This window comes from Microcebus murinus, chromosome 2, assembly GCF_040939455.1.
Source record: "Microcebus murinus isolate Inina chromosome 2, M.murinus_Inina_mat1.0, whole genome shotgun sequence".
Lineage (NCBI taxonomy): Eukaryota > Metazoa > Chordata > Mammalia > Primates > Cheirogaleidae > Microcebus > Microcebus murinus.
The window spans coordinates 104,459,694-104,478,530 of NC_134105.1; the positions used below are offsets into that span (position 1 = coordinate 104,459,694).

An 18,837-nucleotide genomic window follows, 5' to 3' on the forward strand; every position below is an offset into this window, starting at 1 on the left:
CAGGCTAGAGGCTCAAGCTAGGATGTGGCCATAGTATTGTGGAGTCCAATTCTGCCTCAGAGCAGTGCACCCCAGTTGCAGGTTCTTTCAGCTGTCAAGGACAGCTCTACGTTAGGCTGGGCAGAAGAATCTAAATCCCCAGATTTTGACTGGATTTCAGAAACCTCTTACCATGCTTTGCTGCCTCCTAGCACTTAGTGCTGGGTAGGGTTCAGAACAAATTGCCTTCAATAAATATTGGTTCAACCATGAGGGATCTGCCAAGCTTATTACCCCCAAAGACATAATCTGAGGACATGCAATTGAGGGCTCAGAGGCTGGTTAAGGCTCACCTCCCCACCTCCTTGAGGAAGAGGATCCAGCTGGAGACAGCAACCCACCCCAGGCAGCACTGTTGCTGGCAAAATATTGTCACCTATCAGATTTGCAGAGGTACCACCTCAGTTCACAGGGTCAATGAACTTGACAATGTCTATCACAAAACCACCTCCAAGGCTTTCACTCCAATTGCCTGCTTCTTGTTCTGTTCCATCCACTTCAAAGAAGCCTTTCCAAAACGCATTGCGGTATAGTATCTTCAACATCCCCTCTTCTCCCAACAAAACTTCTGTACAGACAGGCACCCGGAGACAGGAAGTGGGCTTGGGGAGGGTCTTTATTAAAGTGATGCTTTAGTCTCAGTCTCTGCCAGGAACTGGGGGAACTGGCACTCCCCCCCCAGGTTTTCTCAGACTTGCTGTCTTAGAGGATGGAAGCGGGGAGCCAGCTCTCCTCTAAGCACAGCTTGGGAAGAGGCTAGCGTTGGGGTGGGGGGCAGCAGAGCTGAGACCTTCCACCCCCCGCCCCCAGCCTATGCTACACTTCCAGCCTGAAGGAGAGGGGCTGAGGCAATCCTCCCACACAGCCCTGCTCTTGGCGCGCCATTCACTGCCCTGAGCTATTCATGATCTCTGCTCCCACATATTCACCTCGACACTCCAAAAACCAGCCCCACATGCAGCCCCTCTGGGTCTTATAGTCCTAGGGAGGGTAGGAGGGAAGTCCATCAGGACAGAGGGCCCCTGCCTGAGCAGCTTCAAGGGACCTCTCCTTTTTGTTGCCACTGAATGTCATCCTCTTGTGTTCAGCCCTCCCTAGATAGTAAGGGGGGGGTGGCCCCAGACTGCACCCCCCTTTCTTCTCTTACTGGCATCCCACTGCCCCAGCATAGCAGCCAAGAGCACAAAGCACAGCGCCTGTAGGGCTGGTGGGCACAGGAACCCACACTGGCGTACAGGCCGGACTGCCTGCAGCCCTAGGTGGGGCCTGCTGCCTGCCCTGGAAGCCAGACAGAGGGAGATGGCACACACAAGTGGGGCGACCGGGTGTGCAGCCCCTGTGGCAGGAGAAGGGGTATACAAACCCTGACCCTGCTAATCAGTGCAGGCCACTCCAGGCCTCGCTCCTGTAAGAGCCCCGATGGCTGGCTCCAGAGCTGCCCAGCCCCGCAAAGGGCAATGAGAGGAGGAGGGTGGTCCTTGAGTGGGGGAAAGATCTGCAGAGAACCAGCCAGACACCTGGTATTACCCAACTCTTCCCCCAGGGCCTGGAGGGTGCAAACGCCTGGCCCCAACCACCCTGCATCTTGGGTGAGGAAGAAGGGCCCTTCCGCTGTTCTTTCTGCTCAAAGGTCCAGGAACCACTCCAATGAAATGCAGACACCCATGCCTGCCACCTGTCCCTGGGGACAGCAGGGGAGTTGAGGCAGGAAGGCTGGCTAGGGCCCACAGGACTTTCCTGCTCCAAGCACTTTCCTCGCTTTCCTAACGTCGTCTTGGCAACAGGGGACCCCACCCTCCCAGCTGGCTCCTGGGCCCTCCCTGCAGCCTCTGCGCAGCTAGGCTTCCTTCCTGTGTGCGTGCGTGAGTCTGCGTGTGGTGGGGTGACTACAGGTGGTGGTCCTGGCTGCCAGGGAGGGCAGGAGAGATCTGGAGTCAGCCCCACTGCAGGGCATGGGGGGCAGTCTCAACCAATCTCCTTCCACTGCTTGTAGAAGTCCAGAACATTCTTGATGTCCACACTGGCATGGGCAGCGGCCTGCAGGGCTGCCTGTGAAATGGGGGGAAGGAAAGATGGGGAAGGCCTGACAGCCTGAACTGAGGGACGAGTCACTGAAGGGATGGGGAAGGAGTCATGGAAGGGGAAAAGGCAGCTGTATGGAGGGTCTGAGGATGGTGTCAACTCTGGTCCCTTTTCCCTATTCCACACCATCACCCCGCCTCACCCGTGACCCACCTGCATGGGGCCTGAAAGCACGCTGGGGTTGTCCAGTGGAAGGCCTGTGATGATGGTCACCATGCCGCTTGGATCCTCCTCACCTGCCCCCTGGGCCAGAGTTAGCTGTTTGCAGCTGTCTAGGATCTTATAGAGAGTCCTGGTGGGGCGAGTGTGGGTGGTGAGATGGGCCAAGACCCAGCATTAGCACCAATTAAACACCAAGATCTCCAGGGGACAGGGAAAGCTGGGGGCTGGGAGGGCTCTCTCTGGAGAGCAAGAGAAGCCAGCCAGCCAGCAGCAGCGGGCCCTTGCAGCTGCTCTGGAGGATGTGCCGTGGGCAGCAGGGAAAGGTGCGCTGAGCAAGAGCACCAACCCCACATCTCAGGGCCAAAAGGGGCTGAACCCACATGTAGAAGGAAGAGCGCAGGTGTGGAGCAACTTTACACTCACTCCAAGTTGAGGCCTGCAGGAGGGCCCCGGCCAGCTAAGCGTGAAGCTTCAGGACTCTCTGGCCCTGTGCCACTGTCCTTGGGAGTGCCCACGGAGGAGCAAGGCAGGTGGCCTGACTGAGGTGCTAGGGGGGAGGGGTGAAGTTTTACCAGGCATCTGCATCCTGCCTCTTCAGCTTATGCCGCTCAAAGCTCTTTCCCACCTCTTTCTGGCAGCGAATGTACCTGCAAAGGAGGCATGAGAGTAGAGGTAGGGACAGAGGATAAGGAGGACATCTTACACAAAGCAAGCCATTGTGGCTCTGGGAGCCCAGTTTTGCAGAAGGGGGTGGGGAACATGTCTCTCCCATCAGGTCTCTGTTTGGAGCCATTTCAAAGTGGCTTCCTGGCCATCGGGCCCAGCTCGCTTTTCCTCCTGATAACATCGATGCTTTGGTTCCTCCCAGGGGAGGAGCTGGGAGGGGAGAAACAGCAGATGCTTTTCAAGTCAGGACTTCTGGAGGCACAGTTCAAACAAGTAGGCTTTGTGCAGCTTGCTGGCCAGTCAGGGCAGATGCAGGAGAGGGAGGGCCAGCCAGCAGGGAGAGAGGACGCTCTCTCCCTAACCCCTACACCCTCTGCCCCAAAGGCTAGAAGGGCAGGCCTGCACTGAGCACCTGCCCGTGGTACCATCTGCTCATCCCTGGTTCAGTCTTACCACTGCCTCAGCTCATGGGGAGGCAGGAAGCCCTGAGCAGCCCTGATGAGGGCATTCCCGCCCTGGGAAAACTGATCCCCTGGCACCCCTAAAGCAGGAGAGCTCCTCCTGCAAAGGAGGCCACAGCATCAAGCTGCTCCTTTCTCCTCAGTGGCTGCTGATTGCAGGTTTGCCCCAGAGGCAAAAGGACAGCAGCTCAATGCTCCCCACAGGGCTCCCCGCTCCTCTGGGCACCCTCTATTTCAGCACCTAGGACCTTGACTTCTAAAGTCTGTTTAGTGTCCAGGCAGTGAACAAACTGGGAACAGGGGCTGAGGGGTGTGTCTCACCTTGCTCACAGGGAGCAAGGAGCTCATAAGCATGCGTTGTCCAGAAGACCTCAGCACAGGTCTAGCCAGGCCTGCACTTACCTATTTCCTTTTTTAAACTCTGCCTCCAGGTAGCGGATCCCATCCCGGGCCCCTGGGTGTTCCTTCTTCAGTAAATCCAGGCCATCAATCACTGGTGGGCAAGGTGTGGGCAGGAAAGGACAAAACAGATGAGTTCAGACTGCTGTGACATGGGGCTCCAAAGGAAGTATCTGAGCTCACCCCAGAACACACCACAGGAAGAGAAGAGACCATGGCTCCAAACATGGCTCCCAAAGTTCTCTGAAAATGTGACCTTCTGTCAGCGATATACTTGGCAATTTACTTACCAACGCTCTCAGGTATTTTCTCATGTGTCTCCCAACTATCTTGTGAAGTATATCAGGGATTGTTATGCCCATTTCACAGACAAAGTGACAGGTTCAGAGAAGTGACAGATCTTGACTAAGGTTTCTGTGTATAAACTGGATCCCAATTAAGGGTGTCTCAATCCCAAACCCAGAGTCTCTTTTAGCCACACTCTATCTGTCCCACTCCCTCCCCAATATGCTTACCTGTCCTTGGGATGATGACAATGAAGCGGCCACTGGTAGCCAGCTGGCGGATGACAGGGAGGTGGTGGCAGAGGGCCTGGGTGTCGGGGACGAGGTAGGGAGACATAGCTGACTGGGCCTTGGGCTGCTGCAGGCTGCCCTCCAGCTGAGAGACCTCAAGCTGGTGAGAGAAGGCAAAGAGGGCAGAGCTGTGTGCAGCCCCTGCAGCCTGGGCAGCGGGAGAGTGGTGCTCAAGGTGGCTCTTATGAGGCTCCTCTTATTGCTAAGGGGGACAAGGGACTCTTTCTACCAGTATCCTTGTAAGAAAAGTAGACAGAAATAAGCATTAAGGGAAAGAGAAAGTGAATGGAAAGAGAAAAAAGTGAAGGGAAAAGAGAAGTGAAGGCAGAAAGGGGGCAAATGAATGAGCGAACAGGGAGGGGATCTGGGAGAAGCCGAGGCAGGTGGCAGGGGTGTCACGGCACAGAGCAGGGGGACTGCAGCTAAAGCAGGAAAGATCTGCCAGTGGGGTCTAAGCAAAAGCTGGAGTCTAGTTTATTAAAACGATTTGTTTGTAAAATTTTGATTCAATCAAAAGGCCACACTCGAGGATCCAGAGGGCCTCATGTGGCCCCAAGGCTGCACATTCCCCACCCCTGAGCTAGACCAAGAGCAGAAAGAGCACGTAGGCCCTGATTTCCTACCTGAAGTCGCAGCTGAGCCATGTCTCTCATGAGCCTGTTCCGACGAGCTTCCTCCTGTGCCTATGAAAGAAAATAGTAAGTTGTGGGGAGTTGGGAATATAGTCCCTTCTCCAGCGATCAAATGGACCAAGAGGACTTCCTGGGTCTGAAACGTGTGTCCTCATATAAAGTCACCTCTCTATCACTCCTGCTAAATAAAAGGAAAAGAGGGACAGAAGAAAAAGTATTCCTCTGTTGCACTCTGAATAACCTCCACTACCAGCCCACTGCAGGTCGGCCTTTCCCGGCACTGTGGGAGAGAGGGCCCAGACAGCCACGCACTGTCACCATGCAGCATACCACCCGCTGTGCTTCAGGGTTCAACCTCCGCCCCTATGCTCATCCTAATCTGGTCTCCCCTCCCATCCACACACACCCCTCACCTTCTAGCCCCATCCACTTGTCAGCATCTTCCCAATCTGATCTGCAGACTCAGCCCAGGCCTGACCACCCTGAGCTGCGGATCCACACATCCCACTGCAGCCCCATCTGCTCCTCAGAACCTACTTCTCTTTCTCTGGTGTTCCCTAGCTTGGTAAATAAACCACCATCTGCCCAAATCAGAAAGCTCTGGGTTGACTTTGAGTCCTTCCTCTCTTTCAGCCCCAGAAGTTATCAGCTTCCCAGTCCTGTCAATTGTGCCTTTTATACAGGATGTGAATCCTTCCACCTCTCTCCACCTCCACTTAAAAGCCGACATCTCTCCTTGACTATTATAACAACCTTCTTACTGGTCTCTGCCTCTAATTCAGTCTCTTTTCTCCTCCCACAATGAAGGCAATCTCTCAAAAACCTTCTTGGGTTCATCATAGCCCTGCCTAAAAGTCCTTTGACTATTGCCCTGTCTTCTAGATGAAGTTCAAATTCCTTATTATGGTCTAAAAGATGAGGTTAAGGATGAGGACTTTATCCTTTAAGATTTGGGGAGTCACTGAAGGCTTTTCCATGAACAAAGTGACATCATCAAAGTGGTGCTTTAAAATATATTAATCTCGGCCGGGCGTGGTGGCTCACGCCTGTAATCCTAGCTCTCTGGGAGGCCAAGGCGGGTGGATTGCTCAAGGTCAGGAGTTCAAAACCAGCCTGAGCAAGAGCGAGACCCCGTCTCTACTATAAATAGAAAGAAATTAATTGGCCAAAAAATATATAAAAAATTAGCTGGGCATGGTGGCGCATGCCTGTAGTCCCAGCTTCTTGGGAGGCTGAGGCAGAAGGATCGCTTGAGCCCAGGAGTTTGAGGTTGCTGTGAGCTAGGCTGACGCCACGGCACTCACTCTAGCCTGGACAACAAAGCAAGACTCTGTCTCAAAAAAAAAAAAAAAAAAAAAAAAAAAAAATATATATATATATATATATATATATTAATCTCATTCTAATCAAGAGATGATGCCAGACAAACCCAAATTGAGGAAACTACAAAATAACTGACCAGTACTCTTCACAAGTGTCAAAGCCATGAAAGACAAGGAAAAACCAAGAACTGTCCAAGAGTAGAAGAGACTAAGGATACATAACAATCAAATATAATGTGGGATTCTAGATTGGATCATAAATGACAAAACAGATATTAGTGGGAAAACCAGTGAATAAAATTTTTTTTTTTTTTTTTTTTGAGACAGAATCTCGCTGTGCTCCCAGGCTAGAGTGCAGTGGTATCACTGAAGCTCACCACAACTTCAAACTCCTGGGCTCAAGCAATCCTTGTCTCAGCCTTCCGAGTAGCTGTGACTACAGGTACACACTACCACACCCAGCTAATTTTTCTATTTTTAGCAGAGATGGGGTCTCGCTTTTGCTCAGGCTGGTCTTGAACTCCTGAGTTGAAGCGCCTCCCGCCTCAGCCTCCCAGAGTGCTAGGATTACAGGCATGAGCCACCGCGCCCAACCTCCTAGTGAAATATTAACAAAGTCAATAGTTAATAAATAGTATTATACTGAGCCTAATTTCTTATTTTTGATAATTAGAGTTATGCAAGATCCACCCTCACCCCTGCAGAGTCCTGTAACAAAGAACTGTCCTGCCCAAAACACCAATAGCATCCCTTTGAGAAACCTTGGTAGAGGAAGGAAGGAATGGAAGCAGACCAGAGCCCAAGTGAAAGCCATTTCCTTATGGGCCCTGAAGGAAGGAGAGCACTGCGGACAAACTTCCCTCTTTCCCACTGCAGCAATCATGTCTGTGAGCCTGTCTTTTAGGCTAAATTTTTAACTGTGAAACCTCATGTTCAAGTGAGGGGGCTGGAGGCACTTGGGTAAGCCCCCCAGAGAACTAATGCAGGTGAGTGGGATCCACCCAGACCAGGAGGTTCTGATGTCACCAGCCCAACAGTTCAAACGGATGTGGGCCTACATGTTCCTCAGAGGCAAACTTACCTTCAGAGGTCCCATCAGGAAAGAGGGGTCCCCAAACCAGGCAGACACTGGAGCCCCTGTGAGAGTGCTGCGGCTCCTGGTGTCTCCCCAGCCTACAGAGAAGCTAAGTCTCTAAAGCAGCATAGAACAGCCAGGATAAGAACTCAGGTTTGTCTACCTCCAGAGCCTGGCTCTACCACTGACTGTATCTTTATGATCTTGGGAATATTCCTTTGTCTTTCTACATTTTCTCATCCATAAAATGAGGATGCCAGCACCTACTTCATAGGACTGCTGCAGGGGTTAAAGGAGATGTCACATGCAAACCAGGCTTTGCACACAGAAAGCTCTACTAAATGACAGGGGGTGGCAGCATGACAACAACACTCCTGTTGCTGGGGGACAAAGCCCTTGGGGTGGAAGTGTGTGACTTAAGCAGTGCAGGAGGCAGACCCAGCAGGCAACATGGCCTGTCAGTCCAGCACCACATGTGGGAGGCTCAGCGACTCCCTCCCCCTCAGGAGGAATCCTCAGGAGCTTTACGCTAAAGGAAATGCCTGTAAAAACTCTTAACATTTTTTGAAACTGTGTAACTTCCCCATGATTATTTTTGTAACCCCCTGTGTTTTCCACTATGGAATAGCAATAAAAGCCTTAACACAAAAGCTTTGTTTTTAATAAAATGTGCTTGTTTTTAAGATGGCAAGGAAGGGAGTTTTTACAAAGCCTATGTCCCCTCCCAGCTAAGCAGCATGTCCACAGGAAAGGGGACTCAGCGGGTGGGTTAGCTGCCGGCCTAGGGCTGAGGGGAAGAAAGAATGTTGGGGAGAGGACTGGCTTGGTTAAAAAAGACACTCTGCGGCCTGCTGAGGCAAGTGGGCCATAATTCCTATGCCAGACACTAACACCCCAAATGTAATGGTGCCAGTTAGCTCAGGCAGGACAACATGCTCAGGGCTGTGCAGGCCCCGCCGTGGAAACCACATTGTTGCTCACCAAATATTAGCCCCACAAGAGAAAGGACTGTCTTGTTCACTGCTATAACCCCTAGAATATCGAGGTGTCTGACACAAAGCAGACTCTCAATAGCATTTGTGGAATGAATTACTGAATGGAAGAGGAAGACCACTTCCTATTCTTTGGGGCCCCTATGGGATGGGATCATGCCTGATACTAAGAGCTCTCCACTTCCTTCCAGTCCTCAGTCGTTAGCTAAAGGGAAGGGGAAGGGATGTCTGCTGAGCAACACAAGCTCCATAAGACACTGCAAGGTACTTTATACACACCAGCATTCCATCTTCACAAAAACCCCATAAAGGTTGAATCTGTTTGTTCCCACATAGCTGATAAGGAAACTGGCTTAGTAAGGTTACGTGACCTGCTCAATGCACAGAGTAAGAGGTAATAGAGAGGGCCCTCAACCCCAAGTCAGTCTGGTACAGGTCCTGAGCCACACAGCCTCTGTTCAAAGTAGCTCTCTCGGTTGCGGTGAGCTAGGCTGATGCCACGGCACTCTAGCCCAGGCAACAGAGTGAGACTCTGTCTCAAAAAACAAAACAAAACAAAACAAAACAAAGCACCTCTCTCCCTGGCTATCAGCTTCATCCCTCAGTCCCTCCCAGGCCTCCTTCTGGAAGCCCTGCCTCCCCTCCCCTCTCCCTAGGCTCAGTTTCCTCAACTCCTCTCACCATGTTCTTCAGGTGAAGACCACCAATGGTCTGAGCCTCTTACCGTGGCTTCTCCGTGAGCCCAGTGGGAGCAGAGCGGACCAGGAGGGAGGCCTGACTCACCATGCGGAACTGGGCCTGGGCCTGCTGCAACAGGCTCTCCTGCTCAGACTGGGCGATGCTGACGAAGATGCCGACCTCTGGGTTGAACTGCAGGATGCTGCCTTGCAGACGGGAAATGAAGTGGCCAAAGCTGCGGATGCAGCAGATGCGCACCACTGCCTGCGGGGACGGGAGCGCAGCCCGGCTGAGCAGGGCCCTCTAGGCCCACCCTGCCTGCCGGGACTCCCTCCCCGCTGGCCCAGCCACCTCAGCAAAAAGGGCTCCTTGAAAAGTGTCTGTGGGGTGGGAAAGAGGAGCACTGAGGCCCAGAGCCTCGAGCTGCCAGAAAAGGAGTAAGCAGACAGGGCAAGGAGGCTCCTAGGAGGACAGGGAATCAGGAGTCAGGCTGAGAAGAAAGGGAAAAGGGCATTGGGCTAGAAGTGAGGAGAGCTGGGCTCTAATATCACCTCTCTCCTCTAGGTCTCAACTCCTCATGTGTAAAATAAGGAGACTGAACTAATCAATATTTTCCAACTGATTTTTGCAGTCAGTAAAACCATTCTTCCCCCTCAAATAAAAATCTTACCTAGAATCCCAAAATATAAAACAGACTGCACAGTGCTTATGGCTGCTTCATTCTGTTACTTTGTAACCAGGAGCCATTGCATTTACTACATGTCCCTGAATAAATGTAAGTTACAAGTTGTGATTTTATACACAAAGGCCAGAAGCTATCTCACATAATCATGATTCACCGTATGCATTACTTAATGAAGAATACCTGAAGTGACCATGTGACTGCTTAGGATATCCATTTGTTTCATCACATGGGTAAATCATTTGTCATTAAACTCATGTTTGAACCATGAATTTCCCTTTTGTGTTTCAAAAGACATGCAGCAAATCTAAAAATCTGGTGATATTTAATGTCCATGTATATATCTAAACACCCACATATATTTGTGATTTAAGTGGAAGAAGTCTTGCTAATTATATGTCACAGAAGAGCAAAATTCTATTCAAATTTATACCTCTCCTTACCGTAAGGCATAGAGAATGCATGATGGCTTTTCCTTGACTTGCCCATGTACTTGGTAATGGATGATAACTTAATAAACTTGTGTGACATAAAAGTAGTATATCATGTTCTACCAATTGGTGTTATCCCTTCCCCTTTCTGCAAAGGTACTACTGGCTGGAAGAAAAACAGTTTTGTTTAGCTTTGTATGACAGTGTCTTTCCCTAGTTTTTCTATAAAAACTGGTTTTATAATTATGAGTGGGAAAGATCAGGTTGAATCAATGTGAATGAATCTTAAATGAGCACACCTGCCTGCCACCCCCTGTTTATTCAGCTGAGTGCTGCACATCATGGGCTCTGTGACCAGAAAAATCCTGGTGCTTAATGTCTTTGTACGATATGGAGTTTTACATGTAGATTCATTTAAAATGTACCTCTTGTTTACATAATTTGCATCATTTTAAAAGATAATGTTGCCAAACTTTGGGAATGTTAATGTTCAAACCGAAAATCTCCACTACATGTAATTTTCTTCCTCTGGATCAGTATGTGGCTTATAATCCCAGCAGTGGTTTAGTCTGTTCCAGTGTCAACTGCCATGTGCTCTGCTTCAAGGGGGAACTAATCTTTTGTGAATTTTTTGTACATAAGTATTTGTTACAAATATTTTAGCAAATGCTTTCCATTTCTCTTGCTTGTGCATATCTTGGCTGGCATTACAGGAAAATAATGCAAACATTATTTCCTTACTGGGGAATGAAGGTTTTTTCTTTTCTTCTTCTTTTTTAGTTTGTGTGAGGGGGTGGGTAGGGGATGGGATGGTTTATGTTGAATGTTTTTCTTCTGCATGATACATCATGTTGTGGGATCTTTAGAAAACTTCATATTGTATGAATAATAAAACATTTGAAACTTGGAAGAAAAAAAAAACAGACTCTAGCCAAGCTGCTCTGATTGGAGAGGGAACAGCCAGGGTGTGTGTGTGTCACGGGAAGAGACTGAGTGGCCTGTCTGCTTGGCTTCCCTCTGCTGCCCCCACACGGCCCATGCAGTGACACAGATTCAAGGGCGAAAGCTGCTGGACTAAGTGGGCAGCGCGTTCCAGTCCAGTTCTAACTTTCTCTGATTGATGTTCAGCTCAGACGAGGCTGGGCCCAGAGTTAGAAAAGAGACTGGTAAAGGTTCCAAAGCCCTAATAATTAACTTGTTCTGTCCTCTACAGACAGTGGGGGAAGGGAGGGTTGTTCTACAAAAGCAGAAACTAACAACAGCAGACCTCGGGAAGGACATCCTGCTGAGGCAAGGGAAGCAAGCTACAATGGCACTGAATGAAGAAGGATGCACAGCCTGTTGCCCCAAGCACACTCTCCTGTCTGGGTGAAGAGGGGGTCTAGCCCCTGCCTGCCTAGCCCCGAGCCCCGCTTTGCTTCTGTGTATGACTAACAAACAGAGCTGGTGGCATGAGAAATGACGCCTCACCTCCTCTAATGCGCTGACCAGGGGCCGATCCGTATCAAAGTTAAAGCGTCTGTGAGCAGCCCGGAGCGGCGGCAGGTTACGAAGCGCCATGTCCTCTGGGAGCAGCAGGCTAGAAGGGAGGTCAGGCAATTCACAACGTTCAAGAAGATCCTGGACCTCAGGACACAAGGCCAGGCCTGGGTAGAAAAAGGACACATCAGATCATCTACCCTGTGGGAGGGTCCCAGTCCAAGGGACACAGCCCTTCCCTGTGGAAATTATCAGGCCAAGGAGACACGACATATCCCTAGGATAGAATTAGGGGAGAGATGGAAGGAGGGAAGGAAAAGAGAGATGGATATAAAAGAGCCAGGGAGGCAGAACTCTAGGACAGGGCAGGGAGGTGGAAGAACAAGGATAGCTCATAACGGGAGGGCTCCCTGACAGAAGGATGGAAATGAAATAGAGGGCTCTGGGGCAGTGAATAGCCCTTCGCCAGTCTCCAGAGGTAGGAGCAGGCAGAGTTTTCTGGCGGGAGGGGATGAGAGATGAAAGATGGTGGGAGGGGATGAGTCAGACAGATGAACTCTGGGGGTCAAAGTCGATTCTCAGTGACCACAGGCATCAGTAGACAGCAGTGCCTGGGCCCGGCTCCCAGGTTCCTCTCACTCTGCCCTTGCCCAACCCGCTACCTTCCCCAGGGAGCACACTCCCTTGCAGACCAGGCCACCTGCCCACAGTGGCGCAGTGCTGGGGTGGGAAACCGGAGAGGCCCAGACCGCACAATGACTGCTGTGTGCTGGGGAAGCTGGGCAGTGAATCCCATTAACCTCCTTACCCCAAGGGCCAGGTTACCAGGAGGGGGATGGGCTTAGAGGGGTCAAAAAGGAAGAGGCCATGGGAGGGTGGTGCCAAGCACCCACTCACCAGACTCCTGGAGTTCGCCAGCAGCTGGCAACAGATTCAGCAACACAGACAGGCGGTTCCACAAACTTTGAGAGCTCTGGGGAAAGAGAGGGAAGAAGGGGCCTTCAGCCAGGGGCAGTATTGGAGAACACTGTGAGTAAGAAAAGCACCCCACTGGGAGATCTGGGGCTATGTTCAGAGGCCTAGAGGAATTTGACCAGAAAAAATTAACAAAAGAAGTCACAAACTCATGAAGACTTAGAAAATGGAAGGCTGGTCCTGTGAGGAATGAACAAGGGGGACCATGGAGCATTGCTGAATTTCTTCACCAGCCGAATGCTTCACGAAAGGAGATGGCAGTGAGACCACAAGAAAGACTTTCTGGATGTGGGCAGTGGGAGAAGCTAGAGTGCTGGGAAGAGGTGGCTTCTTCGTGTCCGGCAGAAACCTTTCCCTTCAGCCCTCTGCATGCCCACACTGAGGCACCTCTCTGGGGATATGTCCCAGCATCTCCATCGTCACCACACCTCCCTCAATGACTAATGACTGAGTAACCAGCTGTCATCAGACACACACACAGGGGTGTGCCTGGCCCTGACCCAAACTCTCTGGGGAAGAGGGCAACCCTCATAGAAGAGGGTCTTCCACAGCAGGGCAGGTGTGCTACTAGAAGAAACCACCACTCTGAATAAATGCCTCAGAAACTAGAGGCTGAAGACTGAGGCTCCAGGCCCAAGAAGGAAGAGAAAGCTGCCATGGCACCACCCAGGGGGCACAGGAGCCGGCCTGACCCCACAGTCCTGCCGTATGACTCTCCTTAAGCCGTTCCCCTGCCTAGCACACCTTCACCGCCCTTGTCACATGTTCCCATCTCTTCCGTCACTATCCTCTAATCAATGCTCTCTCTCTTCTCTGGATTCTTTGGTATTTATCTACCAAGGTTAGCCCTTGAACTCATACTTTCATCGGCATTATTCATAATGGCAGGTATTATGCCCGACGCTGAGGATACAAAGCAGAACAAACAACTCTCTCATTGTTCCAGGGCCACAGGCTCTCTGAGGACAAAGGTCACACCTAACCCTTCCCTGTAAAAAGCATAAAGGCCCAGCACAGACAGGTGCTTGGCAACAATTCTCTTCTTGATCAGACCATCTGAGGGGATTCCCAGGCCCCACCCTGGCTTATCTCCTCCTCCAACACCGAGGGGCCTGATGGGGCAGTGGGGAGCACTAACACACCTGTGCACACACAATGATGAGGTCAGGGTTGGTCCGCAGCCAGTCCAGGAAGACTTTCACAGCGGGAAGTAAGCCTTCGGCCATCAGGACCTGCAGCTTCTCCTGGATGCTGCGCTCATTGCGACAGGAGCGCCCACTGGACTCACTCCCTTCCGACTCAGAGCCCTCCTCGGATGCTGGGGGTGGGCGAGGAGAGAGAATTGGGATAAACAACTAACAGGCGCTTGGCAACAGGCCTCAGTTCTGTGGGAGGAGCATGCCCCCACCATGCCTGGACTCTTCAGAGGAATTTTGATATGAAAGAGGTGGGGAATTCACTTACAGACCCTAACCCAACTTTTCCAGGCTCACTAACTGCTTTTAAACCAAGAGCCTAGTGCCTCTTAAATATGATTCCTTCAGACTCAAGCTAAGTGAGGTTGGTCATAGTTATTCATTCAACTAACATTTATCAAGCACCTACTCTGTGCTGGAAGACAGGGTAGACAGAAGAGAGCTGTAAGGAGAGGGCCAAAACCCAGGGGGATTGAGTTCCTAGCTCTTCTACTTTGTAAGTCAGAACACTGGGCAGGTCACTTCAACCCTCCGAGCATTAGCTCCCTCATTTCATTCATTCATTCAGTCATTCAATATTTCTTAAGTCCCACTCATGTGTCAGCTACTGTGTTAGGTACTGGGGACATAGCAATAGACAAGACATATTCTGTTCTGCCCTCAAGTAGCTTACAGTCTAGCTGGGAAGACAGACGAGTCAATAAACCTCACTAACGTGGAAAAGGGCTGGAGGCTGCAGAGCTGCAGACGCCCACAAGAAGCAAATCTAACTTAGCTTTGAAGGAGTCCTAGACCAAGTTAACTTTTAAACTAAAATCTGAGAGCAAGTAAGAATTAGCCACGTGACAGGCTTTGGACAAGGGAGGAAAAGTATGTTCCAAACAGGGAGCACCACACACAAAAGTTTGCAGGGGCTGGGTGCATGGCTCATGCCTGCAATCCTGGCACTCTGGGAGGCTGAGGTTGGAGGATCACTTGAGTCCAGGAGCTAGAGACCAGTCTGGACAACACAATGAGACTTTTTTCTCTACAAAAAAATAAAAGAATTAGCCAGGAGTGGTGGTGTCTGCCTGTAGTTCCAGCTACTTAGGAGGCTGAGGAGGGAGGACCACTTGAGCCTGGGAGTTGCAGGCTGCGGTGAGCTGTAATCATACCGCTGCACTCCAGCCTGCACCACAGAGCAAGACCTGTCTCACCAAAAAAAAAAAAAAAAAAAAGTTTGGAGGTAAAAGACAGCATTTAAAGTAATATTTAACAATAACTCTTCTACCACAAGGTTGCCATGAAGTTAAATAATACTATACAACAACCCAGCCTAACACCTGGCACAGATCAGGCTTAACGAATGGTTGCTGCTACTGAATGGGTACTTCCTTTGCAGGGAAGATCCTGAGGAGAGAAGTCACACTCTAATTCACCTGCCTGGGCAGGTGCCGGTTTTTCTAGCTTCTAGGAGCCCTGGAGGGACCTTGGATGTCACCAGGGGAGGAAACTGCGGCTGCAATTGTTGTGTGGGGAGAAAAGCTCCAAACCCACAGGGCAGGGTGGAGTGGGAGAGGAATAAAGCTGAGAAATGGGTTGGGAGCAGGGAATGAGGATGTAAGCAGGAGAGGGACAGTCGGGGAAAAAAACTCATGGGCTACACTACAGCAGAGCACCGAAGGCATGGCAGCAAGGGCAGAGATGAGAGGCCACTCACATGGAGAGGAAGCAATCTCTCAGGTGAGTGCCTATAGCATGAAGGTGTGGACCAGAGCAAGATGAAGAAGAGGCCCAGATACCTGGCTCTGAGGGCTTGTCCACATCCCCATTGACACAGGGCCTACGGCTGGCCACGGAGTGAGGTTCAGTGGTGGGCTGGAGGAGCAGGTTGCTGAAGGTGGGGGCCAGTCGGAAGCAGCGCTTGGTCTGGAACATCTGGGTGGACATGGCTTGTAGATTGCTGGCAATGCTCGCCTCATTAGAGCCCAGGGGGCCATTGAGGGAATCAGGAGCCTCTGATCTGGCCCGAGGGGGCTCCAGGGCTGGGGACCGTGTCCCCTCTTCCTCCATATCTTCCAGATCTGATCGGGACTCCTGGCTGTTCATTTCCGAGTCTGTCTCGGCATCAAAGGCTGTTCCCCTACCTTCGAGACTCTTATCAGAGCCACTGTCTGAGCCCTCACTGGCCCGGGCTGAATCATGGCTTGAGTCTGATTCAAAGCCTTCACTCAGGTCACTGTCATCACCAGCTTTGGGTGGGTGGCGGCGGCGGCGTAGGCAGGAGAGGCGGGAGAACTTACGGCTCTTTCGGCCCTCGCTCACTTGGGGTGCTGAGGGAGGTGGCTCGGGATCTGGTTCCTCCTCTTTCTCCAGAGGTTCTTTGGACTCTGGTTCATCTGTGGAAAGAGGAAAGTCAGGTGGCGCCTAGGGAACAAGACCACTTCTGCCCAAGTCTGTTTCCTTCCTTGTTCCCTTGCCCCATGCCAACCTTCCCAGTCACGACCTCCCCCATTCTCCCACCTGTGCCATCGCTCTGGAACGCAGGGACAGGGTTCTCGCCCTCTTCCAGCTCAGCCTGCAGTCGTATGTTGACATGATTGACGAGGTGAGAAAAGAGGGCCAGGGTAAAGGCAATGGCTGCACTGTACTGCTTGGATCCTGAAGCCAGGAAAGCCGGGCATTAGGGGCCCGGGGCCCTGATAAGGAGCAGGCACCATCAATTCCAACCCCAGCTCACCCATTCTCAACTCTTCCAAAGATCCAATTACCCTCAAAGTTTCTTCTTAAGTAAAAATTATTAGTAAATTTCCTAGGTCTCTGCTCTATTACCATCCTATAATCTACAGTGTACCAGCTCACCTTGTAGCTCCCTCACATAAGCATATCCTCTTGTCCTTTCTGATCCTTTCTGGCTTTGAGGCTCCTTCCCATACCACAGGCACCTTCATACCCAGCCTGCTCCTACCTGCCTCCCTTCCAATCTTGCTTTACATACATCTTGGCCAGAAAAGTTTCCAGAACTGCCTAAGAGCTCCCAACAGCAAGGTCTGAATTCTGTCTGGATGATGGCTAAACATCCTGACCCTGCTCTCTGCCTGGGTCCTGGTCGAAGGTGTGTAAGTCTGTAGGAAGGGGTAAGGAGAACGGGGGAACGGAACATGCTGTGGCCTGTGCTCATTCACCAAGCTCCTTTATGGTAGGGCTCCTTGGCCCTTATGCTCCCATAGCTAAGCAGTGACACAGGTAGAGAAGGGATTGCTTATGGAAGCGAGTTTATGAATAAGGAACTGTAGAGAAGGGTATTGAGGATCCCAGAAGCCAGCAGAGAGAAGAGGGACATGGGGAAGGTTACCTGCTCTCTTCAAGCTGTGCACACCCATAAGGCAGATGATGACCATTTGAAAGATGAGAAGGTCCGGGAGGAAAGCATATCCACTCTCATACTCCTCCTCATCCTCACTGGCCAGGCTGAGGTTGGGTGAGGAGGGCAGGTAGAAGAGACAGAGGTTGAAATCCTCTAGGACTGACTGGCAAAGTGCGGTGAGCTCTGAGTCCACGGCGCTATGGAAAGGCAGGAGTAACAGGAGAGAGAGGTCAGTGGTGGGGGCTAGGGGAGAAGAGTGGAGGATACAAGATTCAGAGAAAGGACTATGGGATCCTGCAGGGAGACCTCAGAGAGAGCAGCAGGGAAGGGCAATGCTGGACTGATCCCCACAGGAGACAAAACACAGGAAGGAATGTGAGTGGGCTTTCCATTCAGTCCCTCCCTCTTCAACATCTCTTAAGCACCCATTTTGGCCAGAGGGCGAGGTGCTGGGAGGAGGATGGGCAGAGAACCCTTGAGTGAAACCGTGAGGGATGTCAAGGAAGGACCAACTGGCTAGAGAGTTTCCAAATGAGGGCAGAACTCAACAGTCTACTCCCTTCAAGTTAATAAAGTAGCCAATCTGCCTGGGGCTTCTAAGATAGTTCTTCTAGGCTTCTACTCACTTGCTTTTGGGCTGCAGGAGGCTTTGCAGATACATAAAGTTCACCAGCAACCTCTTAATGTCTTTACATCTGAAATGAAAGGACCAAAGTGAATGCTGAATGGCTCCAGAGTCCCTGTGGTCTCACTGCACCAACTGCAGGAAGACCCCCCCTCCTCCCTCCCACAGGCCCCACTCACCGCTTTTTGCTGGGAGAGAGCTTCCGAGTCTCACACTTCTTTAGCTGGTGGTACATTTTGGCTGCCTTATCATACAGCCGCTTGAGGTTCCCATAGGCCCCCTCAAAGGACACTTCTGACTGGATGCTGAAGGAGATACAGAGGTGAGCCATTGAGTCTTGGCAGGGGAAGAGGTGGAGACAGGAAATGTCACTCTGCTGAGGCTTTAAGGAACAACATTACTAGTAATGTAGGCTGCCCCTTGCCTCACCTTCCACGAGCACACTCAGGGTAAAAGACTCCTGAGCAATCCTTCCTGATAAAACACACACAAAAAAAACTTCCAGATTAATCAGAGTAAAGATGATGTATTACTCTCCTCTGTATCTAAAAAGGAGACAATCAATCCTACTCTATGTTACAAACTTAACTTAGTTACTATCCTCAAAATACATTATCTATCTTTTATTAAGCATAGAACATTTGATAATAGATAGCATTTAATAAGCATTTACTGTGCGAAAGGATATTTACACGCACTATTTCAGTTAATTCTCCCAACACCCAAACACAAACATGTACTGAGCACCCACCCACTGTGTCAGGCACTGTACCTCATGTTGTCCACACTTGGAGAACAAATACATTGACACAGCCATGTGTCACACGGCTGACACATGGAAGAGCTGAATCTCCAACCTAACTCTGTCTTACTACAAAACCAGTGACCTTAACACTATGTGACAGTCTTTTTGTGCCTTGTTTTTTAAAGACAAGTTTTTTTTTTTTGTTTTTTTTTTTGAGACAGAGTCTCACTTTGTTGCCCAGGCTAGAGTGAGTGCCATGGCATCAGCCTCGCTCA

At 50.7% G+C, this 18,837-nt stretch overlaps 1 protein-coding gene across 3 annotated transcripts in view; it reads right to left on the reverse strand.

The window, feature by feature from the left end:
- Window positions 1-637: 637 nt before the first annotated feature.
- The window catches only part of SMG5 (SMG5 nonsense mediated mRNA decay factor), a 29,209-nt gene continuing 11,009 nt past the window's right edge, over window positions 638-18,837 (reverse strand). For 2 of the 3 annotated variants that reach the window (XM_012767743.2, XM_012767746.3), the window contains exons 8-22: window positions 17,997-18,122; window positions 17,819-17,887; window positions 17,181-17,389; window positions 16,349-16,486; window positions 15,628-16,224; window positions 13,793-13,968; window positions 12,573-12,648; window positions 11,667-11,842; window positions 9,189-9,347; window positions 5,008-5,067; window positions 4,325-4,484; window positions 3,813-3,903; window positions 2,856-2,930; window positions 2,275-2,413; window positions 638-2,088 (exon numbers count right to left, since the gene is read on the reverse strand). In XM_012767743.2, the coding sequence (XP_012623197.2) occupies window positions 2,005-2,088; window positions 2,275-2,413; window positions 2,856-2,930; window positions 3,813-3,903; window positions 4,325-4,484; window positions 5,008-5,067; window positions 9,189-9,347; window positions 11,667-11,842; window positions 12,573-12,648; window positions 13,793-13,968; window positions 15,628-16,224; window positions 16,349-16,486; window positions 17,181-17,389; window positions 17,819-17,887; window positions 17,997-18,122 (2,335 nt within the window). In that variant the 3' untranslated portion in view covers window positions 638-2,004. Of the gene's footprint in view, window positions 2,089-2,274; window positions 2,414-2,855; window positions 2,931-3,812; window positions 3,904-4,324; window positions 4,485-5,007; window positions 5,068-9,129; window positions 9,348-11,666; window positions 11,843-12,572; window positions 12,649-13,792; window positions 13,969-15,627; window positions 16,225-16,348; window positions 16,487-17,180; window positions 17,390-17,818; window positions 17,888-17,996; window positions 18,123-18,837 lie in introns of those variants that run through there. The other variant, XM_076000230.1, reaches the window with a different exon arrangement.